At 42.8% G+C, this 20,676-nt stretch overlaps 1 protein-coding gene across 4 annotated transcripts in view; it reads right to left on the bottom strand.

Moving 5' to 3' along the window:
* AhcyL1 (Adenosylhomocysteinase like 1) overlaps window positions 1-20,676 on the bottom strand; it is a 173,461-nt gene that overhangs the window by 125,739 nt on the left and 27,046 nt on the right. Inside the window, exons 1-3 of one of the 4 annotated variants that reach the window (XM_086986738.1) lie at window positions 5,191-5,633; window positions 4,387-4,576; window positions 3,454-3,948 (exon numbers count right to left, since the gene is read on the bottom strand). The exons of 2 other annotated variants lie outside the window; for them this stretch is intronic. In XM_086986738.1, the coding sequence (XP_086842864.1) occupies window positions 3,454-3,537 (84 nt within the window). In that variant the 5' untranslated portion in view covers window positions 3,538-3,948; window positions 4,387-4,576; window positions 5,191-5,633. Of the gene's footprint in view, window positions 1-3,453; window positions 4,045-4,386; window positions 4,577-5,190; window positions 5,634-20,676 lie in introns of those variants that run through there. One more of the 4 variants, XM_022803697.2, reaches the window with a different exon arrangement.

Genomic DNA, 20,676 nt, shown 5'->3' on the forward strand with positions numbered 1-20,676 from the left:
GTCCATGCAAAACTGATTACAATGAGCGTTTCGCGTAGTAATGTAACTGCATGCTAAAATCTCTGCTGACAACAAAGAAGAAACTGACCAAGTAGTACGAAGACACTCACTATCCCTCATTCACCCCACAAATAACTTACAAACACCCTTAAATGTTATTTGTGGGATCCAATCTTCGTTAGGTCTCAGCCCATCACATTGAACCCTCTAATCCGACTCTGCAGCATCGCTCCGCTTCTCTGCTTCGCTTCAGAACCACCATTACCGCTGAATCTATCAACGGATGAAAGCGTACTACGGATTCGCGGGGACATATGTACAATTTAAGCCAGTGCTGCGTAGACCGCCAAGCTATAATAGTACACACTAGCGCAAAAAAACAATTGTATCTTTGATTTTTCGTCGCCGTTTTACGATAGAGCAACGTACAATGTCTGGCAGCAACGCGAGTGCTCCAACGGGGTACACTGAGGATCAACTTAATGCGCATTTTGTAGGAAGACAAACATTGACAAATGAATAGATAGCCAAAAACCCAAATAGGTCTCTACCGAGTAACTCAATACGCCTCCTTAATAAGAAAAGGGTGCTTTAAGAAGTAAGTATAAGTTCGCCTGCTACATTAAGTAAACTTTCCTGTTTTACTGATGGCATCAAACAGATGGCCGACGGCAAACCCTTCCGGTACGAATCACGGTGTCTGTGCGTTTAAGCCCCACTTTGAACCATCTCACACGTCTCCACTTTCAGCGGGAATATCAACATTGTTTTATCACCATATGTAAATATTGACTACTTCTTATCTTAAAAAAGTGTTCTCTGTCCTGTAGAATGATCATTCATGTGTGTCCATGTGTATATTTGAATATCCTTTCGGTGGCCGATATTCAGATCTCTCGCGTCTTACACAATTTTCATACTATTTGATTGTCGTAATTATTTTGCCCCGATAGGCTACGCTAAATTGACTCATATAATTCATAACCTGTGCAGGAAGCACATGGCAAAGGGCATACGACAGAAATTGGTACCGCTGTTTATCTTATATTATTACATCTATATTCAATATATATATATAATTTTTCAATTGTATTGTGTCGTATGATAGATTTCATTATGAAAAGTTTACGCATCGTAGCACGAGTTACTTAGTACTTAAACAAAGTAACCAAAATACTTAAAAATATTCAGAAGCATTTTAAGAGCTCCGGTTGAGTGGCTTCGGATAGCTAACGTCTCGTCTCGTTTTGTCAAAAGAGCAACCTGAAGGAGGGCGCACAGCAAACAATGTGTGTCAAATGCATTCGTCTAACTGACAAAAAAAACTAGAGGTACTTCATGAAAAAAATCCTTCCTTCAAAGAAGAAGTCGGAGAGTTCTGTAAAAAAAAAAAAAAAAAGAATGAACCAACAAAAATAATTATCAGGCAAAACAAAGAGCCCGAAAAAATTGTTTTTAAGGCACTTTCAAGGCGTGTTAATCTATCAATTAATCTTTCGATTCCAGTATCCACTTGGAACAAGCTCGTGAAATCACTGTTTATGGTACAACAATATAGAAACCCATTTCGGAAACCTAACGGCCGCTTGTCTGCGTGCCTTCGCGACATTTTGTTCTTCACCATGTGCTTAATGCGCGACTTAAATCGTAAAGGTAAAAACAAAACTAAGTTCCGGAAGGTTAAAATAGCTGTTTTAAACTTTATGCTCAATGCTATTGATCACCTACGTTGAGCGCTACTTCGCGGCTGATTCTTATCGGCGTGACACGAAGTGCGTCTGCACTCACTTTCGAGCTTGGATGACTTCACCTGACGTCCGTAAGTTTAACAGGTAAACGTGTTATCACTGATCCATCACGTGGACTTCCGGAAGTACGTTATTTTCTAAAACGTGATTAGTTATTCCGAGGTTTAAGAGAACGAAAAGATTGACTATTGTTTTGAGCTCCGACAATGTAAGGTGAGGCCTTCATCGTCCCGACAATTGTCAGGACATGTAAGAGTAGTGCTGATCTAAAAGTTTTGAGTCGTACCATACGCATTGTACGAAACTATCTGTACGCCCTACCTTTTGCTTAAACGTAGAACTGAGCTTGATTTCTTAAATTTACTCCAGAAATCACAAAATCGTAGTAGCCATTATACCTAATTCTAGTAGAACCATTTTGCACCATACGATACGACAGTGATCTGTGTGTGCACCAAACAGTCAAACGGATACAAAGTAAGCACGGCAAACAGCTGGCCTACATCGGTCCCTACCTATCATAGTGAATCACGCTATTACATATGTGCTTCTAGTTTTATCTTCAACTATAGATTTCTTTAGACAGCCGGCCTCCAGGCAAAACGAAATGTTTCCTATACAAGGTGTCGGATCAAGGCGCTTTGCGGGCTCCATGTCCCGAAGATCAGTAGACGAATAAAAAACTATAGTCATAGTTTTATGCTATATTTAGTAAACGCTGGAATCGACGTTCTGATCAACGGGCGAAGAATACGGATCGAACAGTGACGACTGAGCGTTCGGACGAATATACATAGAGTACTGATCAGGCAATTACTTACAACGTCATTGCATTTCATCATTCATATAAGACAAACGTGTTTCACTAATAGGATTTTTCTATCATCAGTATAATCATCATGTAAATCAGTGTATCTTTGTGCCCATCGTTCAATTGTAAAAAAAAAAAACAATTCAAGTCACGCATTGTGATACGTTATATAGCTTCTTATGTATAACAGACGATCTAACCACCATTGGCCGCTATTGTAACAGTGATCAATAGCGAAATCTGGCGATGAGTTAACATCAGAGCTGATGTATCTGCTCGGAACCAGAGGTCGATATATCTGTTCCAATGTCTTATTTGAAACAATCCAATTGAAGCACAGATGTCCAGTGTTCCTTCGCTGCAGACCCAATAACCGTGACAACAATTAAATTGCCACAAAATCTTCGGAGATTTTATACTATAAACGGAAAATAGAATACAATAAATGTCTCATATATTCAATGAAAATATCTTTTCACCAATTCTCCACTGCTAATAAGATCCATTGCGATGGTGCTGTTCCTACCGAAAAGGTCGGCTAAGCGTCTATTTGGTATTTGATATTAAATAAGGATCCGGTCGATCCAACTGTCACGGACACGGTCGGTCATTACCATGGGCCTTACTAAGAGCAGTTCAACTTGTTAACTATCAATTGGAAGTAAGTGATTCTACGACTCAACGAATCATATCCAGCCGTCACACATGCACTATATGCAATTAACTATTATTTCAAAGAACTTTAAAAAAAAAACAACGCTCATTTTCCTTCTTATTACATTTTCATCATTGTCATCGGCAGTATTCGAGTTGGCATAAGCGTATAAGTTAGTAGTTTCTAGGGGTATGTTGTACGAATCCTGCAGTAGAACATCTATGGACCAGCTCCCTTACCTTGATCTCATCGTTGTACCATGACGGAGACTTCGTCATGCTCATCTCTGGCAAATCGAAACTTACTCGAGCCATACTGCTCATGCCGTGCAGAACGATTGTCACTTGTTTTAAGTTAAGGGCACGATATCGTAGCACACGTCGATATACCGACAGTCCACTTTTGACTTGGTAACGACAACACTAGTAGTAATTAACAGTAAATAAAAATTCTCGTGGCACAGAGCACAAGTTGCAGCGTGTCCATGAAGCACCGGCTGACTTGCAAACAAACGAAATACCGTACAATGGCTTATAATTGTAGACCGAAACCACTTTGTAGGCATACGCTGTCTTGAAACGGCTTGTCGCTAAATAGTTTCACGTCAAAAGTTACAGTTATCCGCAGCTTATCGTCAATCTTGCACTAAAACATCGCACGCTCGACTGGCCTGGTTGTAAAGTACATTTACGGAACTTAAATAGTCAGTCAGAACCTTGCATTACTAGAATTCACTTCGAATAGAAAATGTAGTTTGTTACAATTTTTTTTCCTGCTGTCAAAGTACAGCCCTGAAACTTCATTGCTCTATTACGACCTGACCACAGATAATCGAATGCTACGATATACTACATAGATCAGATAGATCACATTCTACACAACAACATCAACCCTTTACGGAGACATGCGGCCCTAGTAGGATTTGATAATTTTAGCCTAGCGCCTAGGATTGCTCTGATCAGGATTTTGTTAGTTGAATCAGCCAGTAGCTAACCATAACGTTGTGACGCTTGGACAAGCGGCTACGGCCCTTGCTGTAAACTCCCTTGACCACAGTAACAGCCAAGATTTAACACCTATGCAGCTATCTTAACGCACTCATGGAGTTACGTCAGTGTCGCGTAGAATTTCATACTTTAGTAAATCAATCTGCCAAGAGAACAATGACTTACAGAGTAGAGCTTATAAACGTATTTCGAATTAATGCGCTTCCTTCACGCCGGGTTTAGCCGATCTGAAAGTTCACTTGACGCCAGGGCGATCCGCGGATCAGCGCGAGAGGTCCGGTCTAATCGGCGCCGTTGGGCGGACGGCACCCACCGATTCTGTCAACGAACATTTTCTGGGAAAGCCTGTCTGTCGCTAAAAAAGAAATCACGCATACTCCTTAGTCTATCTTATTTCGAATGGTGTGGTCTACCGCGAAAACACCATTCCAAATCGAGTGGGGTCATAGACGGACGTCGTGGCAAGCTTCTGAGCGAGCGAACGCTGCACTATATCTGTCAGAGCGGTTGTGTTCCGTTAATAGGTAGCCATACCTATTTTAACCATTACGGTTCTTGCGTAAAGAGCATGAAATTTATAGGCCGTATGATACGTCAGTTACGGCCAGGCCAGATGCACTATGAATTTCAGTAGGCATTAATACGATTCCTGGTGGGTGACCTTTGATCGCAATCGTTAATTTTCTATAGATTAGTATAACTACGCGTTCGAAATAAGACAAACTACAAATAAAAATTTTGAGAAGCAGCGGATAATTGCCACGATATACATTTTTGTTACACTGATATTGGTGCGTATCTGCGATGACATGAACCGACCGGGGTGTCGCTAATTTAAACAGAGATCAACATAAAGCCAATTACGTAGAACGATACGTAAGCGACATTCGATTTCGCGTTCGAAAAGCAAACGCTTTCCGCGAACGTTCATAGAACTCTAACGAATTCAGAGATAGATAAGGCACTTACTTTAGTATGTTTACTTCCTCAACTCTTTGCCACCTGTCTCAGAGGACAGTTTCACTATTTTTACGCTTGAAGTAGAGATAGGCAAACACACACTACGTCCACTCCCCTATATATTTCCGTGGCGCACCCAGCGCACAGCGAGCTACTTCACTCAGCCGTTCCTTTCTCCGATCTACTCGTGCGTATACGCTCGAAAAGACGCTTCGACTAATGTTCCAATCAGAGGCTGCTTCGTCTACAAAAGTTACGTTTACGACCACCGGTACAGTACAACTACATGAACGATACCACAAAGAGAGAGCGCTATTTTTCCCTGATTTACCGTTCATGCTATAGTAGTGGCTTTCCTGAATGGCTGTTGCCAAAACACCGATAGATCAAAGCACGCTGAACAGCGAAGCAGCTCGTAAGCCATCCAATCCAAGCAGTATGCTGTACCTTCATTTGTTACTAACCCCTGGTAGGTCCCCTAGCTCCTTATATAACAGTGAGGTCTACTTTACATATAAATAAAAAAAAAAAACATCATCTAGTGTCACAGCTAGACAATCGCTGCCGCCCCATTCTGCCCCAGCCGCGTCCACTAACCGGTCCCGCCGTCCAGTCTTTAAATTACTTTCTTCCGTAGTCTCATTTGTGCGTTCGTTTCACCGCATTTCATCCAGCTAGCAAAAGTACACACAGTTTTGTCGTGTAAGTAACCAAGTGCTCGCAACTCAGCACAGTCTGAGATGACTGGTCCTGCAAAGTGACGGCGGCCGTCGTCGTCTCCTGTGCTGCAAAAACGAGCGGTCCGGGCGATCCGGCTGAAGGATCACGTTATATTGAACTTCTCAATCACTATGCAGAAGTCTGTCCTACCTGCTGCTGCTGCTGCAAAGGGTAACACTATCACTCGCACGCGCTCGAGTGTGCCGTCCGTCGGATTTCTGTTCTGGTCGCTTGGGACTGCGCGGACATCGTCATCGTGGACGTTGCCAACATCGACGATCTAGACGGACCATCCATGAGAAAGTGAACATATCGGTAGTAGCGCGTGCCGGCTAATGGATGGCAATCAAGCCAGCTTTTCTAACAGCGGGCGTTCGAAAGGCACCGGCGGTACCTTTATCTGCGCTTGATCGTTTGGCTTCGTGCTGCAACTAGAGCTGCTGCTGCTGCTTAAAGGAGCTTGGAGTGAGATAACAGCAAACGCTCTTAAACGGTGGGTTGAAGGAAAGTGGAAACTTACTTATGGAGATGGAATGGGTCGGGCGTGACGCCGAATTGGGGCGATAACGATGTCGACGCAGTAGATGGAGCCAATTGGCCGGACAAACAATAGAATCTGGTCGAATATTGGAACATGTTCCAAAAATAACCTTTACTTCGCCGCTTAATCTAGTTGACTTCTATCAGCGACGGCGGCCTTGTTTATTCTCTGTCGTCACAGTGAAGGCAGCTTGAAGTTTCCCCTTCTTCTGCACAGTTTAGGTTTCAGCAATACATTCCTAGAGCACGTCTGCGGAACAACTGATTCGCTTCGGCAGGGCCTATACAAGCGAACATTTTGGTCCATCAGATTTGGATCGATGATGGTTGGCGGTCCGTAGAAAGTATCTGTCCCACCAATGCATCGCTGTAAAAAAATGGGCATCACTTAGTCTCATCCATTGGATTTTTCAACTAAACTCCTTGCAGCGGGTAAATAGCTCGACTAGACTCGCTCTTAGAGGTAATAAGAATCAAAGTTAGTGGTTTAATGATAACCTGCTTGCCTAGTTCAAGACACGTGAGGGGATTTGGTTCGTCTGACGCTGATGGACGCCAGCCGGCTGAACTAATGCTTAACAGTGATACATAACTCGAAATGTTTAGTAGCTAGGAGGAAAGAACGACTTCAACAAATAAGATGGTGCCTTTAACAGTAGTAGCTAACATAGACCGTCCTAAAATAACAGAAATGTCATTTGTTATACGTTTTGAGTATCACGTTTGGGTCAGCATTGCTTCGGATGGTTGACCCCTTTTAGCACGAAACGAAGGTGTGCACGCAGTATCGAACTTTAAGCGTCACACATGTCCCTAAGTTTAGCAGACAAGCACTGTTGCTGTGTCATTAAAGTAACTTAAAAAGTGCGTAATAAGCCAAAATCAGCCGAACGGAGATTCGTAACAAAGGTGTACAATTGATATCCACCAAAACGGTCAACTCATAGTGTAGTTCCCGCCTTGGGTCTCTCTCTCTCTCTCTCTCTCCAGGGACTCCATGCCGTTCTGGGAAATGTCGTAGAAGGCTTTAAAACTCAACGATCGACGAATAGTAGGGACACCCATGTAAGCCAAGAGAAGGCGGAGCAAGCCAACACTGGGCTTTTTGAGGGGATCTGCAAACACCTCGAGGTACCACGTTAGTAGGATCACTTTCTGGGACGGAAGGGCGCTCTGAGCGGCAAAAATAATAAATAAAGAATACAAATAAAAGAAAAAAACGCTATTAATCCACTACAGGCAGCCGTTTCATGTCAGTAAGGATGTAACAACACGCACAGATTCCTACAGACATGCTTATATAGCTACAGATACTCGTGTTGCAATAGTTCAAAGCAGGTACGAAATGCGAAAGGTATGACGATTGTGCGACGACAGCTAAAAAAAACTGCCGCTGTCGCTAATCGTAACATATAGTTGAGCTCTGTTTTCGTGTTTCGTAGAGGCATGAAAACGCCCGGTCCTTATTGAAGTGCAAGCTTTAGCCGTACATTGAGAGAGATAACGAATCCGCGAGTATCGTACACGGTTAATGGGTACGAAAAATAGAAAATTGAAGAATGGCTTTGATAGATAAATGAATGCCCATGCGTTCGGTCCGTCCGTCTGTCTAACGTACCTATTAGAGCAGCCATTATTCTAAGAAATCACTTAAGCAACTTATAGCGATGGAACTCGCACTATTATGCGAACTTTTCTCCCGACGCAGTAAGAGAATGCGATAGAAACGAGGCGACAGTAAGCTAGATGGAAAAGGCAATGTTAATTGTATTGTATTCTTAACGTTCTCGCACTTAGCTAAGTTAGTTTCAGCATTATGACGACTAAAGATGACGAAGTCATTTCGCTCGGAGCCCATGAGGAACATGAGCGTGAACAAGTTGATTGATACCTGGGGCAAAGGGTTATTTGGATGATTATCTGGTAGTGAATTAGCAGACATCTTTTCATACACAATGGATCCTTTTACTATTAATGGCTGTTCTAGTGATGTTGTTATTGTTACAGTCATCTACCTTCAACGTTTACCACATCCACAACGCCTAGATCGACCACTAAATTCATTATGAAGAAGATTAGGTACGAAGAATACTACAACTCCACCGGAAGAAACAGGGAGCTGGGTCTTTAAATAATATGAATCTGCGATATGAATAGCTACATATAACCCAGATGACCTTATACGAGTAACAGGTCACCCGGCAACGTCTGCGCACCCATGTGTCTGATCGAACCCCGTGGCCTACCCATTACGAGTGGATGATTACACGTTTGTGAAAACGGGTTATTGACGGAGCGTTGTGTAGAGTTTCTCTGCTTAGTGAAGCGAGAATTTAATAACACAAAAGCCAAATATCATGGCATGTTTTTATCAGTCGTAGCGTACACACGTAAAGAGAACACGCCATTACATCTACTGTGTAAATCGAGGTATAACTGCTTTTCTTTATTGGTTAATAGTTCACTTCTGAAACTGCAGTTGTTCAGTACATCGACAACCGGCAAATTAACGCGACCTTTAGACGAAATTGAATCGTAAGCAACGTAACTTAGATCTGGATAACAGAAGTTTCTTGCTGGGTCGGATTGACGCAGAGGCTCCAGACAGCTACTAGCAACTACGAATTTGATTCTGGCATATTTTTTTTTACAATGGGCAACAAACAACGGAACAATACAATGATATCAGAGTAGACGCTGAGAACGTAGTTGGCCACATTATCTCAGACGTGGTTAAAATGGTAAATGCTCTCACTTTCGTCTCGAACACGTCTCGCGTCGTTCAGCATTCTCAACTTCCGAGCTGAGGGATTTGTGAGCGACCAGCTAGCTAAATAAATGTATAAATCTCAATAATATATTTCCAGCAATACATGTCTACCTTTTCCTTTTTCTTCTACTGATAGACTCCCCCTGTTGCCCTCGTCTACGGTTGACTAAGCATCTTAAGCAGCAACAGAGTAAAGGCTGTCATGCAAAAGGAAACAAGCGCCCAAACGACCTCATCGCTTTTGTATATTTTTCGGTCAATCCCTAGATCGAAGTATAATAGTGGCAACGACGACGAGGTGTCTAATACGTTTATTTCGGTTTCGTTGTTTGAGAAACTCGAGATATAAAGCAATGAACTACCGCCCATACACATTATTGCAATTGCTAATACTACTGCTGTATTGTATAGAACGGTCCGTATCGGCATTGTACCAGAGGACAATCAGACAGGCCATAGTGATCGAGTGTGTATGTACAAAGGAACAGGTAAAGAGTGCGATATATGACTGCGATCGGTTAGCAATTCATCAATATCACGACATCTATCGATAATAACGGAATACACAACGGAGGTCAAGATAAGCAGGGCAAAACGACACTTAAAACAACACAGCCAAGTAGTCAATAAGTATACCCAGACGATGAAAGTCCCTCGACAAGTGTCTACGGGGTCCTTGGACGACCTCAACTACGTCGCAAGTTTACGCAAGCCAGTCGAAGCTTTCTCAAGCGCTGATAACCAAAAATCGATACCCCAACGGTGTCTCAACAGTTAGGGAAAATGGGACCTGGTGCTGGGCAAGTAAGTCCTGTCGCGATTTAAAAAGAAAACAGATTCGAGCTTGTACCAAGAACGTGGTATACGTAATGAAGAACAAGCGCATTATCAAACATATAGCAGCAATGTATAGTAAAACACAATTAACAAATGGTTCATCAATCGCTATAATCTGTACCAACATCGTCTTAATTGGTCACGTAGCTAATGTTGAAAGGTAGTCATGCATGAACTTTCTTTAAGTTAAAGTCTTACAAGGGCCAACATCCCCCGATATCGCTACCCGAACAATTCGCTTACGCTACAGTGCGAGCTAACTAAGTTCGAGTAACTTTAGTTGAGGGTAGTTCAACGTAAGTGTAATGCCATTTATAATTAGGAATTTTAATCGTTTCAGGGTGTCAGCTATGAATTGTAACTCTGACACCCTATCCACCACATCACCGTATTCGAAACTGACTTCTTTTTCTAACACATGACTACCCATTTTGAATAACTATCAGTTCCCTGGATAGAAGCTCTTTGACAATGATAAGCCATTGTTGGCTATCGCTAGTCTAAAATAGAACTCATTAAATGATTTGACCTACGACGGGGAAGAGGTGGTGAACAAAACAATATCCAGGTAACCGACTAAGTCCATCGACGATGTCAGACTCGCTTTAAATCAACTATGAGGTCACGTTCTGTGAAAACCCTGTATTGTGCGAGCTGAAGGTCCTTATTATTATACATATGTGGCATAACCTTGGGTTACATACCACCCTTCATCCACAGTTGTGGACATCCTCTAGAGTTAAGTAGATTACATCCTTTCTAATTTACATCGCAGAACCTGCAATTACTAGTCACTGACTATATGCAGTTGCGATGAAGGGATGCATGAACCGTGTAACTCCTTGAAGACTAGCCTGTAATACCACGTGCGATGGTCTGCTTAATATAGGGAGAACGGAAATTCGACGACGGTTCCTGTATACCAGCAGCCGGGCACTCGATTCAGCATTTCTAGAGATAGACATGACAAGTCATAGGAAGCCATGTCCACAAGTTGGTTAATGCTGTCTCGATAACATCTTGAGGCGTCGGTAGAATATGGATAGGTCTCGCAGCCTAGGAACGCAAGCTAAATTGAGCGAAGCGTTCAAGGAAGAAGCTAGACAACGCCCGCGTCAAGCTGGCGAGGCTTGCCCAACAAAAGGACGACAAACTTCAGCTAGCTCAATGATGCACGTGGTAACGGGTAAGGCGTGCTTACTGCACGTGCAATGAGACAATTTGCCAATCCGTTGTAAAGAGATGAACGTTAAAGTCGATCTAGGGACAATCGATTAGGTCTCGGGTGATCGAACATTTCATGTGAGTGTCGAACAAGATCGATTGACTGATAATGACGAATACTATCATCATCATTTTTTCAATTGCTATACTTTTTAAAAATGTGATAATATACTATACGAAAAGCGATTTCATTTGTACCAGCTAAGAGTACGTTGTTAAATGCTGATTTGATATATAATGACATTTTAATTTCTTTACTTCCAAGAAGTCTTACTACCAATGCTGGTGTACGAGACCGGAAGCCGTTCCTACGATCCCTCATGGGTTGAGGTACGTTACTGTTTTCGGCTAGCAGCGACAGGTAAAAATCGATTCCTTCAGAGCGTACCATCCATTGGTAGAGTTAGATAGATCCCATCCAGATTTGTGCCCAGGCCCCGTTAATAGACATGAGAACTCGGCAAAGTGCGTTAAACATTCCCTTCGATTGCGATATCGGAGCTGCCAAATTTCTCCATTAACAGCAAGCCAGCCGTCAGTGTCAACTGAGTCTATGGCGGATCATCTGGGGGTTTGTCGAAACTTACTATAAAATATCGATACTCCGGATTTCGAAAGAGGAATTCCTTCAGTAGGTGCCACATGATGTTGCCGGCTCGTGACGTAATCTGCGCAACGTGCGTGTCAACTTGCCTGTCTTTTTAGGCGGCCTACTAACGATCAGATAGAAAAGTCGACTTAACGAAGGTGCGTCCTTGGCCATAGTTTCAAATGGTGCCGCTTTCAGCAGTAGCTCTAGGCAAGTGAAGTTTGTGAGGGCAGTATGCGTAGAGGACTCACTTTCTGTCTCCTTTCAGTAGCAGTCAGGCCACTCCGATCTGTTACTAAATAAACAACCACTATTTGCGATATAGGTAAGCCGAAGGCTAGGCGCTTTTACGACGAAGTGTGTATAAATATTCTAAATAAAAGATAGCAGCGGTTAAACGAGTAACTTCCTAATTAAAAAAAAAAATCTGTCTCGAGAGATGGGAACAGCGGAGTTTCCCCACATAAGCCCCTTAGAAGGATTTAACCAAAAGAAGCGAATGTGTACAGTTACCTAAGGGCAGCTCAACTTGCGAGCCTTTTATGAGTAAAAATTTACAAGCGTTGCTTGGTCCAGCGATTACTTTGGCAGACATCGTTAGCAAGCAATAAAAAGAAACTTACTGTTTCCGCGTTCTCACACATAGCTCCGCTTTTACGCTGCGATAAGAAAAGATCACTTGTAAATATGCGGCGCACTCCACCCAACGAAGCTGTCCCTTCGAAGCAGTTTTGGAGATCCCTAAATAACGATCGACTGGATCTTTGAAATTGCTTATAGCTGGAACATCCGCACAGCATTTACTCTTTGAGCGTGGTGTCGGTATACTGCAACCAACCTACTCGTAACAATATATTCAACGTGTACGTAATTCAGTATGTACTTATACTGCATACTGAAACGAAATGTAGACAGGTTACAGAGGCTATGGACGCGACAGAAATGAAAAATGTCCTTTCAACAGAACGACTCTCCGATTGATGATGGCAAAATCCACCGACTCTTTTTCCGAGACACAGGTTCCAAGTCCATCATCGTTTACTTCTCAGATAATCAGGCCTGAAGACGAAACACAATGAAATAGCAGGGGGATTTTCGTCCGGAACAATCGAGAGCTGAATTACTTATGGGAAGCGAGCTGGTCAGCCATCATCAGCTATTCTACCCTAGGGTAAGTATCCCAAATGGCGATGCCAGCTTACTTTCTAAGAGCCAGCTTTCCTAGAAGAGAAACTTCGAGGAAGGAGGTTCAGCGATGTGGCAGCTTCTAAAATTAGTATACCTGCAACAGCATCCAAGGGTGGACATGCGACATATCTCACTCCTTTATAACCATACACTTTGTCGTTATGTAACACAATGCCTTCTTGCTTGTATTCGATAATAAGATACTTAGTTTTATTATATACCTTTGAGAGGAACCGGCGGATAGGGAACTTACATTCAGTAGGAAACAAGAACTAACAGAAGTGTCAAGTTGGTAAAGGACGGATCCGATAGGAACTGGGATGAAACCAAGCACGATTTTGGCGCATTTGGGCACGTTTCCTACTCGTAAATAATTTCAAATCGCCTAATCTCGGATGTAACCGGCTTCAGACATAAAATACTCTAACTGCTGGATGATCTTATGCGAAATTGTTCGTTCCAGCGTATGGGCATTCAAGTAATCAAGCGTATACATACCGATGCTATTGCAAGCTGAACCAGTGACACAATTTATTAACTCTATAAAAGTGAGTTAACGAAGGGTCACCTGTTAGTTCCGAATTTCACGTTTCACTGAGCATAAAACTTTTTGCCACAGTGAATCCCGCAAGAGCTTAGCTATACAAGTAAACTTGGGTTTTTTTCCATCTGGTTAGAAACTAATATGCTAGATAGGCCGTATTTTACTACTAATAAAGTGTTTTTTTTTTTTTTTTTTTTTTTATCTATAAGACTCCCTCCCATTAACTAAACTTCGGATCTTTCGATTTAGTAGATGAAAGTTGCCGAAAATTCGACTGTTCATAGTGGAATACTAGTAATAAGTTAACCCTACCGTGCTTTTGAATCCTTGCTGAATTTGTTTTTTTTAAATCAACCATATTGTTCATTTCTTTCATGCTACCGGGTCCTTTGAACATTGTTCGATCCGATGAACAGCCAAGCGGAAAATGTACCACTCGATTTTGTGTGCAATGTGGAGTGTTTCGTGTTTCGGCGCTGTGTACAGTTACGAAGCAGACTGAAGGCCGCCGCCGCCGCCAAGCCCGCCCGCTTCTATCGCTTCCTCCAGCTAAAAGTTTTTGAGAGATTTTTTTACTTAGCGATGCTGTTCGCTTCAACCTTCGCCAAACACTCTGCGCCGTTTCTGTGAGCACTGCTCTTTCGGAGAGGAAGGGTCTTTCAGTGACAGCAACAACGTTTTAACCACAACAACAAAACCGACCGAAGACCACCCAATTTCCCTCGGACGACTCGTTCCCTTAGCCAACCGTTGAGATTTGCTTCCATTTTCGGCTTTATTGAGGACCTGTCGCGTAGGGTTAAGACACGTGAACTCTTGCGCTTTCGACCTCGCTAACAGAACAAAAAAGGTAGAAGGCCAATTTCTCTCGTGACACGGCTCCGAGAGTGGCTTCTTATCCCTGTAACTCTGCGTTCTATAAAACTCGACTGTAGACATCCCATAGGCTATCGTTCTTACGTACTTGCTAGAATGTTTTTCTTTTGTTCGTTTTAGTTTAGAAGACTCAGAAGGGCCCAGTGGGTTTATGTGATGTTTGATGGCCTGACGTCGTTTTCCGTGAGGTGCCGCTTTCAAGAACTCACTTTGTTTTAAGCATGCAAACAATAACTATTGTCGAAAATGGCGGACAGAACCATGGGTCATTTTTGCACCGTAAACGGATATTAAGTACTTTCAAAATTCAATTGTAAGGGTACACCATAACCAATTTATAAAACAAGCCTTGATGGTGATTAATTCCCATACCTTGTCTTTAGGCGCGCAGGCGTTGATTTTATCGGGATTTGATAAGCCCAAAGTTAAGGACGCTGACTCACGCAGGGGGAGTACGTGAGCCAAGATAACTGAAAGGGCGACGGTGCTCGATTACTAAGCACACTCTGACATGGTGGCTATTACTCATTCCCGGTAGAACCAATGAAATACCGGGCTGGATTTCGCTACCTCAGTCACTGATGTGTTACAAGCTTGTCGTATTTTTCTCTGTGACAACCCCGATCCGTTTCAACAGACGCGCTCCGAACAGCAAAAGGGAACTGCGACTAAGATTATTTAGTAATACCAACTTCTGGATCTCGTTGAATAACTGCGCTAACGATAATAGTTGTAAGCGCATCAATGATAACGATGAAGTACACAAAGAATCTGAAAAACGTCCTAAAAGACAGTTTGGTAGCTATAGTATACACAATAATCAAATCGAGAAATTTACTCGTATATCGGTGGCTCCTCCGCACGACCCACCTGTCCATCGCAGAACTTCAATGTCGATTTACCGTTTATGGCAGGAGCCGCATCTCTATAATTATGCCACGTCAGATAGCTTCCTTTGGCGCTCTGGAACCCCATTATGACACACCGAATATTAGAACAACTACGACTAAAAAAATATATATAGCATTGGGATAGATTATCCTCACGTTACACACGGGTACGTGTAGACACAGAAACATATGACGTATCGAAATAAATTACTTCTAATTGCAGCTTCTGTGGTATTCCTGATGAACTGTCTTTTTTTCATATAGCACGAAAACTTGGCCTATTTAGACGTTATGGGCAATACCGTGAGGGGATTAGACGTCTCGAAAGACGAGCAGCTAGCACATAGCCTCAGGGTTTGAGGCCGAATACGTACAATTTCGCATTATGAATTCCTGATCATTTTCAGTCTGGCATAGGATAAACGATACCAACAATATCATTCCTGTCGTTTAGCCTTTTCGACACGATTAGTCGTATAGTTTGAGCAAACAATCTTGACGACGCATCGCTTTGATTTTTACTTTGACTAGCAGTTTTCATTTTTTGTCACTGAAAGATTTTTTTTAGCAGCACTTTTTTTTTGACAAAGGGACGCGCTTTCTGCGATCTCTTGACGTAAAATTCTTCAATACGAAGCAAATATGCACAGTTTACATGCATATTCACACGTTAGGAAAAAACCCATCAGTATAATACTAAAATTATAAACGCTCTGTCGGTTGAACTTTGGCCATTTGGCCCTCAGCCTTTCGTTAGTATCTGAAGAGCCGATGCTCACTAAGTGTTATTCAACCAGTCGAGCAAGAGCCATTATTGACAAGAATACGTAAGTGGCATCAGCTTTGTATGCGTGTGCCCATAAGCGTGGTGTGCAGCTCACTAAGCACAGGCTACCTCACTCCGGGCGGCTGTATTTAGCAGAAGGCAAACGGAAGCAAGCGGTGGTAACGACACCAGGGTTTAGCCAACAACATGAACCAGAGGTTTGCTACTGATAGTGACCATTGACCTCATTTCACTGCATTTGTGTCTCTGCACTTCGGTACGCAAGCAGGGCGGAGAGGCCGGTCAAAACAACGAAGACGTAAGGAACATTTACAGAGAGCTAGCAGACCATAATCGGACGTACCCACCTGAGTAAGGTAAGTTTAGCAGCAGAATTAGCTTAGAGCGAGCCTCAGTGCGCCTTGTAATGCACAAGGCTACTCGAGTCACATAGCATAAGCGATCTGGGTGGCACCCTTGCTTCTATGAAGTGTTATCATGATCAGGTAACAAGTTACTACAGTAAGTGAAGCGGTAAGTTAATAACGAGCGAATTTAATAGACGAAATCTACACCGTTCGAGTTTGTTTCATTTATAATCGCCGGGCAGATAATAACAACTGGCAGAACTGATTCATCCGATTCGCTTGTTCACAGACGGGGGAAAGGAAAAGGGGAGGCCAACGAGAGCACAATGGTCGCGCGTAACCTGTTGTTCGTAGGTTTGCAAGATGCGTGTGAACGGCGTAGGCCTCCTTAGAGCTCCTCTACAAAGCGTGGAGCAGAAGCGATCTTCGCGAAACCCCTTAGGGCACTCGGAAACTACGTATCCAAAACGAACTCTAAATGGAAACTGAAGGAGAGACCATGCTGTTGTTTTTAGTAGCTCTTAGTAGTGGACTCCAAATATTGCAGTGGGACACACGATGACGCTGGATTACTACCTGATCGGCGCTACCATCGTTCGTATGAAGCGCTTACCAATTCCTCGGCTGCAAGCAAAGCTGCTCCCTGAGGCACGAAGTCATAGTGACTACTATTATCGTCGCTGTTAACCTGTGGCATCTTACTGACACCAGTTCTTGCCGCATTGAAGTCGGACTTCAAATTATCGACAGCAAAGCTCTTCGTTCGAACCTGAACCAGTTACGAGCAGCGGACTGGGCAAGACGGAAGGCCATTAATAATTAAGGAAATGTAGGAAATGTACAGCGGCTTTGTCCTCATCTATTTTCCATTCTAAATTCCAATTCACGGGCTAATAAATGTACGAAAATCGGACCTTGTATCTAAAGCTATCTATAAAAGCTAAAGAGCTATTGCACAAAATGCCTATAAAATCAGCTCGCCTAGGACAGAATTTGATCCGATTATTTGTCTACATAAAATGTTTTCATGGCTAAGGGTCGAAGGACTTAGCACGAGGGGTGACACCGGCTTTAGTACGACTGGAATTCTTGCTACTGGCTTTAACGATTGTCGTTCTTTGGTCGGAAAGTGCCTGCAGCATATATGTGAGAAAAGAAGTAAATTGTATGGGGGGACGGCGTTCAGCTTTTATTGAACCTAAATGAACCTGAACAATTTGTTAGTAAATGTCTCACGTTTTGTCCTAGAATTATTAGATCGTGCACCTTTTTGAAACTTGTGTCGTCTGGACGCCTCACTGAAGAATAGTAAACACCAGCATTGTGCATACAGTTGTTTTTTCTATATCTCTCAAAAACTTGTCAATCCTTTCTTCTCGCTTTAGCACAGAATCCCTAAACTCAGGATAGGCCACACCGCTTAAAAGTAGCTCATTCTAATCTGACTCTGGAGAGCCAATAGACTCCTCTTTGACAAGAAAAAAACATCTGCTCTCTGGTTACCCTCGCTTTCTCTTTAGGAACGCTGCCAGTTGTCTCGGAGGTAACAATACACGGCAGAGAGAAGCGATCTTGATGCACCATTCCCGCCAAAGTCCATTTTTATCGTTACATGTAGGGTAAATGTAGTCCTGCAGGTCCAGGACAGTTTAGGCGGACAGTTGATCCGCTTGTGAGAAAATGAGATTTTCCCGCTCGCGAGATTCGCTGGCCGGCGACAAAATTTGAGTTCGTTCTATGGCGTGCTATTACTACTGCCACTAGGAAAATACACTTTGGTACTTCTCTGGAATTCAACCGCTCTGACCTGATGATACTCGGCTTTATTGATGACATCTCTTGCTCCACGGTTCAAAGACGCGGCCACCAGATGGCTTTTGATCGGACTCTTCCTAGATGACGCGCCGTATTTGTATTGTTAGTCCACATGCGACACGTCTTGATTCAGACTAATTCTATTCTACCTACACTCTATATTAATAGATAGAATCACTGGAAAGGTATAGCGTTGTGGGGCGCATCATCGGTAAGAAGCACAGACGCGAAACGATCCGTAGGGAATACACAGAATGAAACTTTAATCGCTTACCCTTTACACCATATCGGCATTGCGATTCACGATTAAAACAATGGTGGACCTCAACCGCTCTTAGTTCAAAGAAATTCTATTTACTCTTTGTACTTAGCAATTAAAAAAGTGGAGTAAAAAAACTGAACGTTTTGTTAGCTTCTGTAGCCTTCTGAAATGTCGCTGGATAGGGAGAAATCTTTCGGTTTGTGCATATTTGAAAAACACGACGTCCAGTGAAATCGTAGGTATAGTATATGGAAATCATGTATGTAATATAACGATAAGGGTTACCTAATGGATCTAAGGAACCAACACAATTGGCCTGCATTTAATTTCAGGTTATAGCGGCGATGCATAGCGTAACGATAACCTATGCATAACGATAATATCGTATGCTAGATCCATACGAATACAGATAGAGAAAAATAGTTATAGAAAGATAGGGGAGAGATAAAAAAAGAGGGAGAAAGAGTCCGCGTAGCTTAAAACTTGACTGGAACTCAACTTTCACATACATGACTTGTTATTATTCTGTTTGTAGATGCGTTGATGTGTATCGCTCACCTCCTTGGACGGATGCATATTTGCACCTCAGCTTTCATGCAGGATCCAATCTCCATTGCATGTCATATGCAATGGATATCCATGCCGTCCATAAATGACTGAACGTATTTCAAACGCCAGGAACGCATTTGCTTCTGTTTTTGTCGCGGTGAAGATAAGGATATTGTTTCGGGTCATAGGAGTGATAAAACGACGACTTCGTCGACCGAGGCCGTGCTTCCAATGGGATTGCGTATGTGGTAATATCTTATGTGCTTGTTTTCTAGTGTCTCAAGGGCCATTTAGCGGTGCTGAAATGAGATTCTAGCGGAGATTCATCAATAGGTACGTGTTTCTCGTTATCTTATTATCTATAGCGTAATAAACGAGACAGCATAGACATGCCTAAGCTGTACAGTGTGCTCAGTGGGTTCCGGAATCTCGACTTCGTCGGGATTTTCGTCGCCAGCTTCTGTTATCGCTCGAGTCGATCGGAGGTAGGAAGCGAAACAGTAGCAGTCGATCTATCACTCTCATACTGCTTCAGCGTTGATGAAAAACACTTTTCCTTACTATAATCCTATCGATTTGATTCCGCACTATATAGAAGCACATAGGACAACTAACGAAAATAAAAGCGGTTACTGTGTTCTCCCCGGGAGCCCTTATCGATACTAAGCTCGCACTGACGTATCAGGCACTCCCGCAGTCCCATTTTACCGAAAAACATGGCGTTAACCCGGACATAACAGCGACAGTTCATTCATTGAACCGTTCCCGAACGGAGAAAGGAAAGACAAATACATGACTTTCTCCAGTACAAAAACAGTGAACAACTCCATGAATTTAAAATTCGTTACCTCAGTGCAACAGGCTCATGGATAGGAAGTGTTGCATGAAATTGGCCTTATTAGGTTGACTAAATCGCGGTGCTGCTAGGACTGGCGACACAATTCCTATTAGCAAAAACGATCCAAATGGCATATAGCCTTTTTTTTTATCTACATTATGGTATTATGTGGTATCATTTATGGCTGAAAGTGCTCCTCGTCACGTTTGTTATGGCCGTCACGGAAGGCATTAGGCTGGGTCTAATTAGAGTAAATGTTGCAGAGCAATTAAGAGCCTACGGGGTCCCGCATGGGACATCATTAGCAGTTACTTGAACCGTTATTGCGTAATGCAAAGCCACTGCAACTTTGCTTTCGATTGCGTTCTCGTTCCGTAAGTGTCCACAGGTTGTATGGCTATAAGAATAAATTGTGGCGCTGGTTAGTTCTCCTAAAACGATGCAGTGGTAAGGAATTTTCCCGTTAGAGGTTGTCTAGGTTCGAAACTGGGCGTAGACAGTTTTTGTGTTAGAGGAGCCAGCTATCTGAAGCGACGTTCAGCGGTAGCGGTAGAAGCGGCTGTAAGATTCCAAATATTTGTCTGCGAATATGGCCCGTGGCCTGAGAAAACAGTGGACAAGGGAGGCAGACGTTATATTAGATCCGGCAGACGATTCCTTGAATCGCAAGTCACGTTTGAGTGCTATTAAAAAACGTTAAGGTGTCGCGTTACAGGCGG

This window comes from Varroa destructor, unplaced genomic scaffold, assembly GCF_002443255.2.
Source record: "Varroa destructor unplaced genomic scaffold, Vdes_3.0 BEIS01000004.1, whole genome shotgun sequence".
Lineage (NCBI taxonomy): Eukaryota > Metazoa > Arthropoda > Arachnida > Mesostigmata > Varroidae > Varroa > Varroa destructor.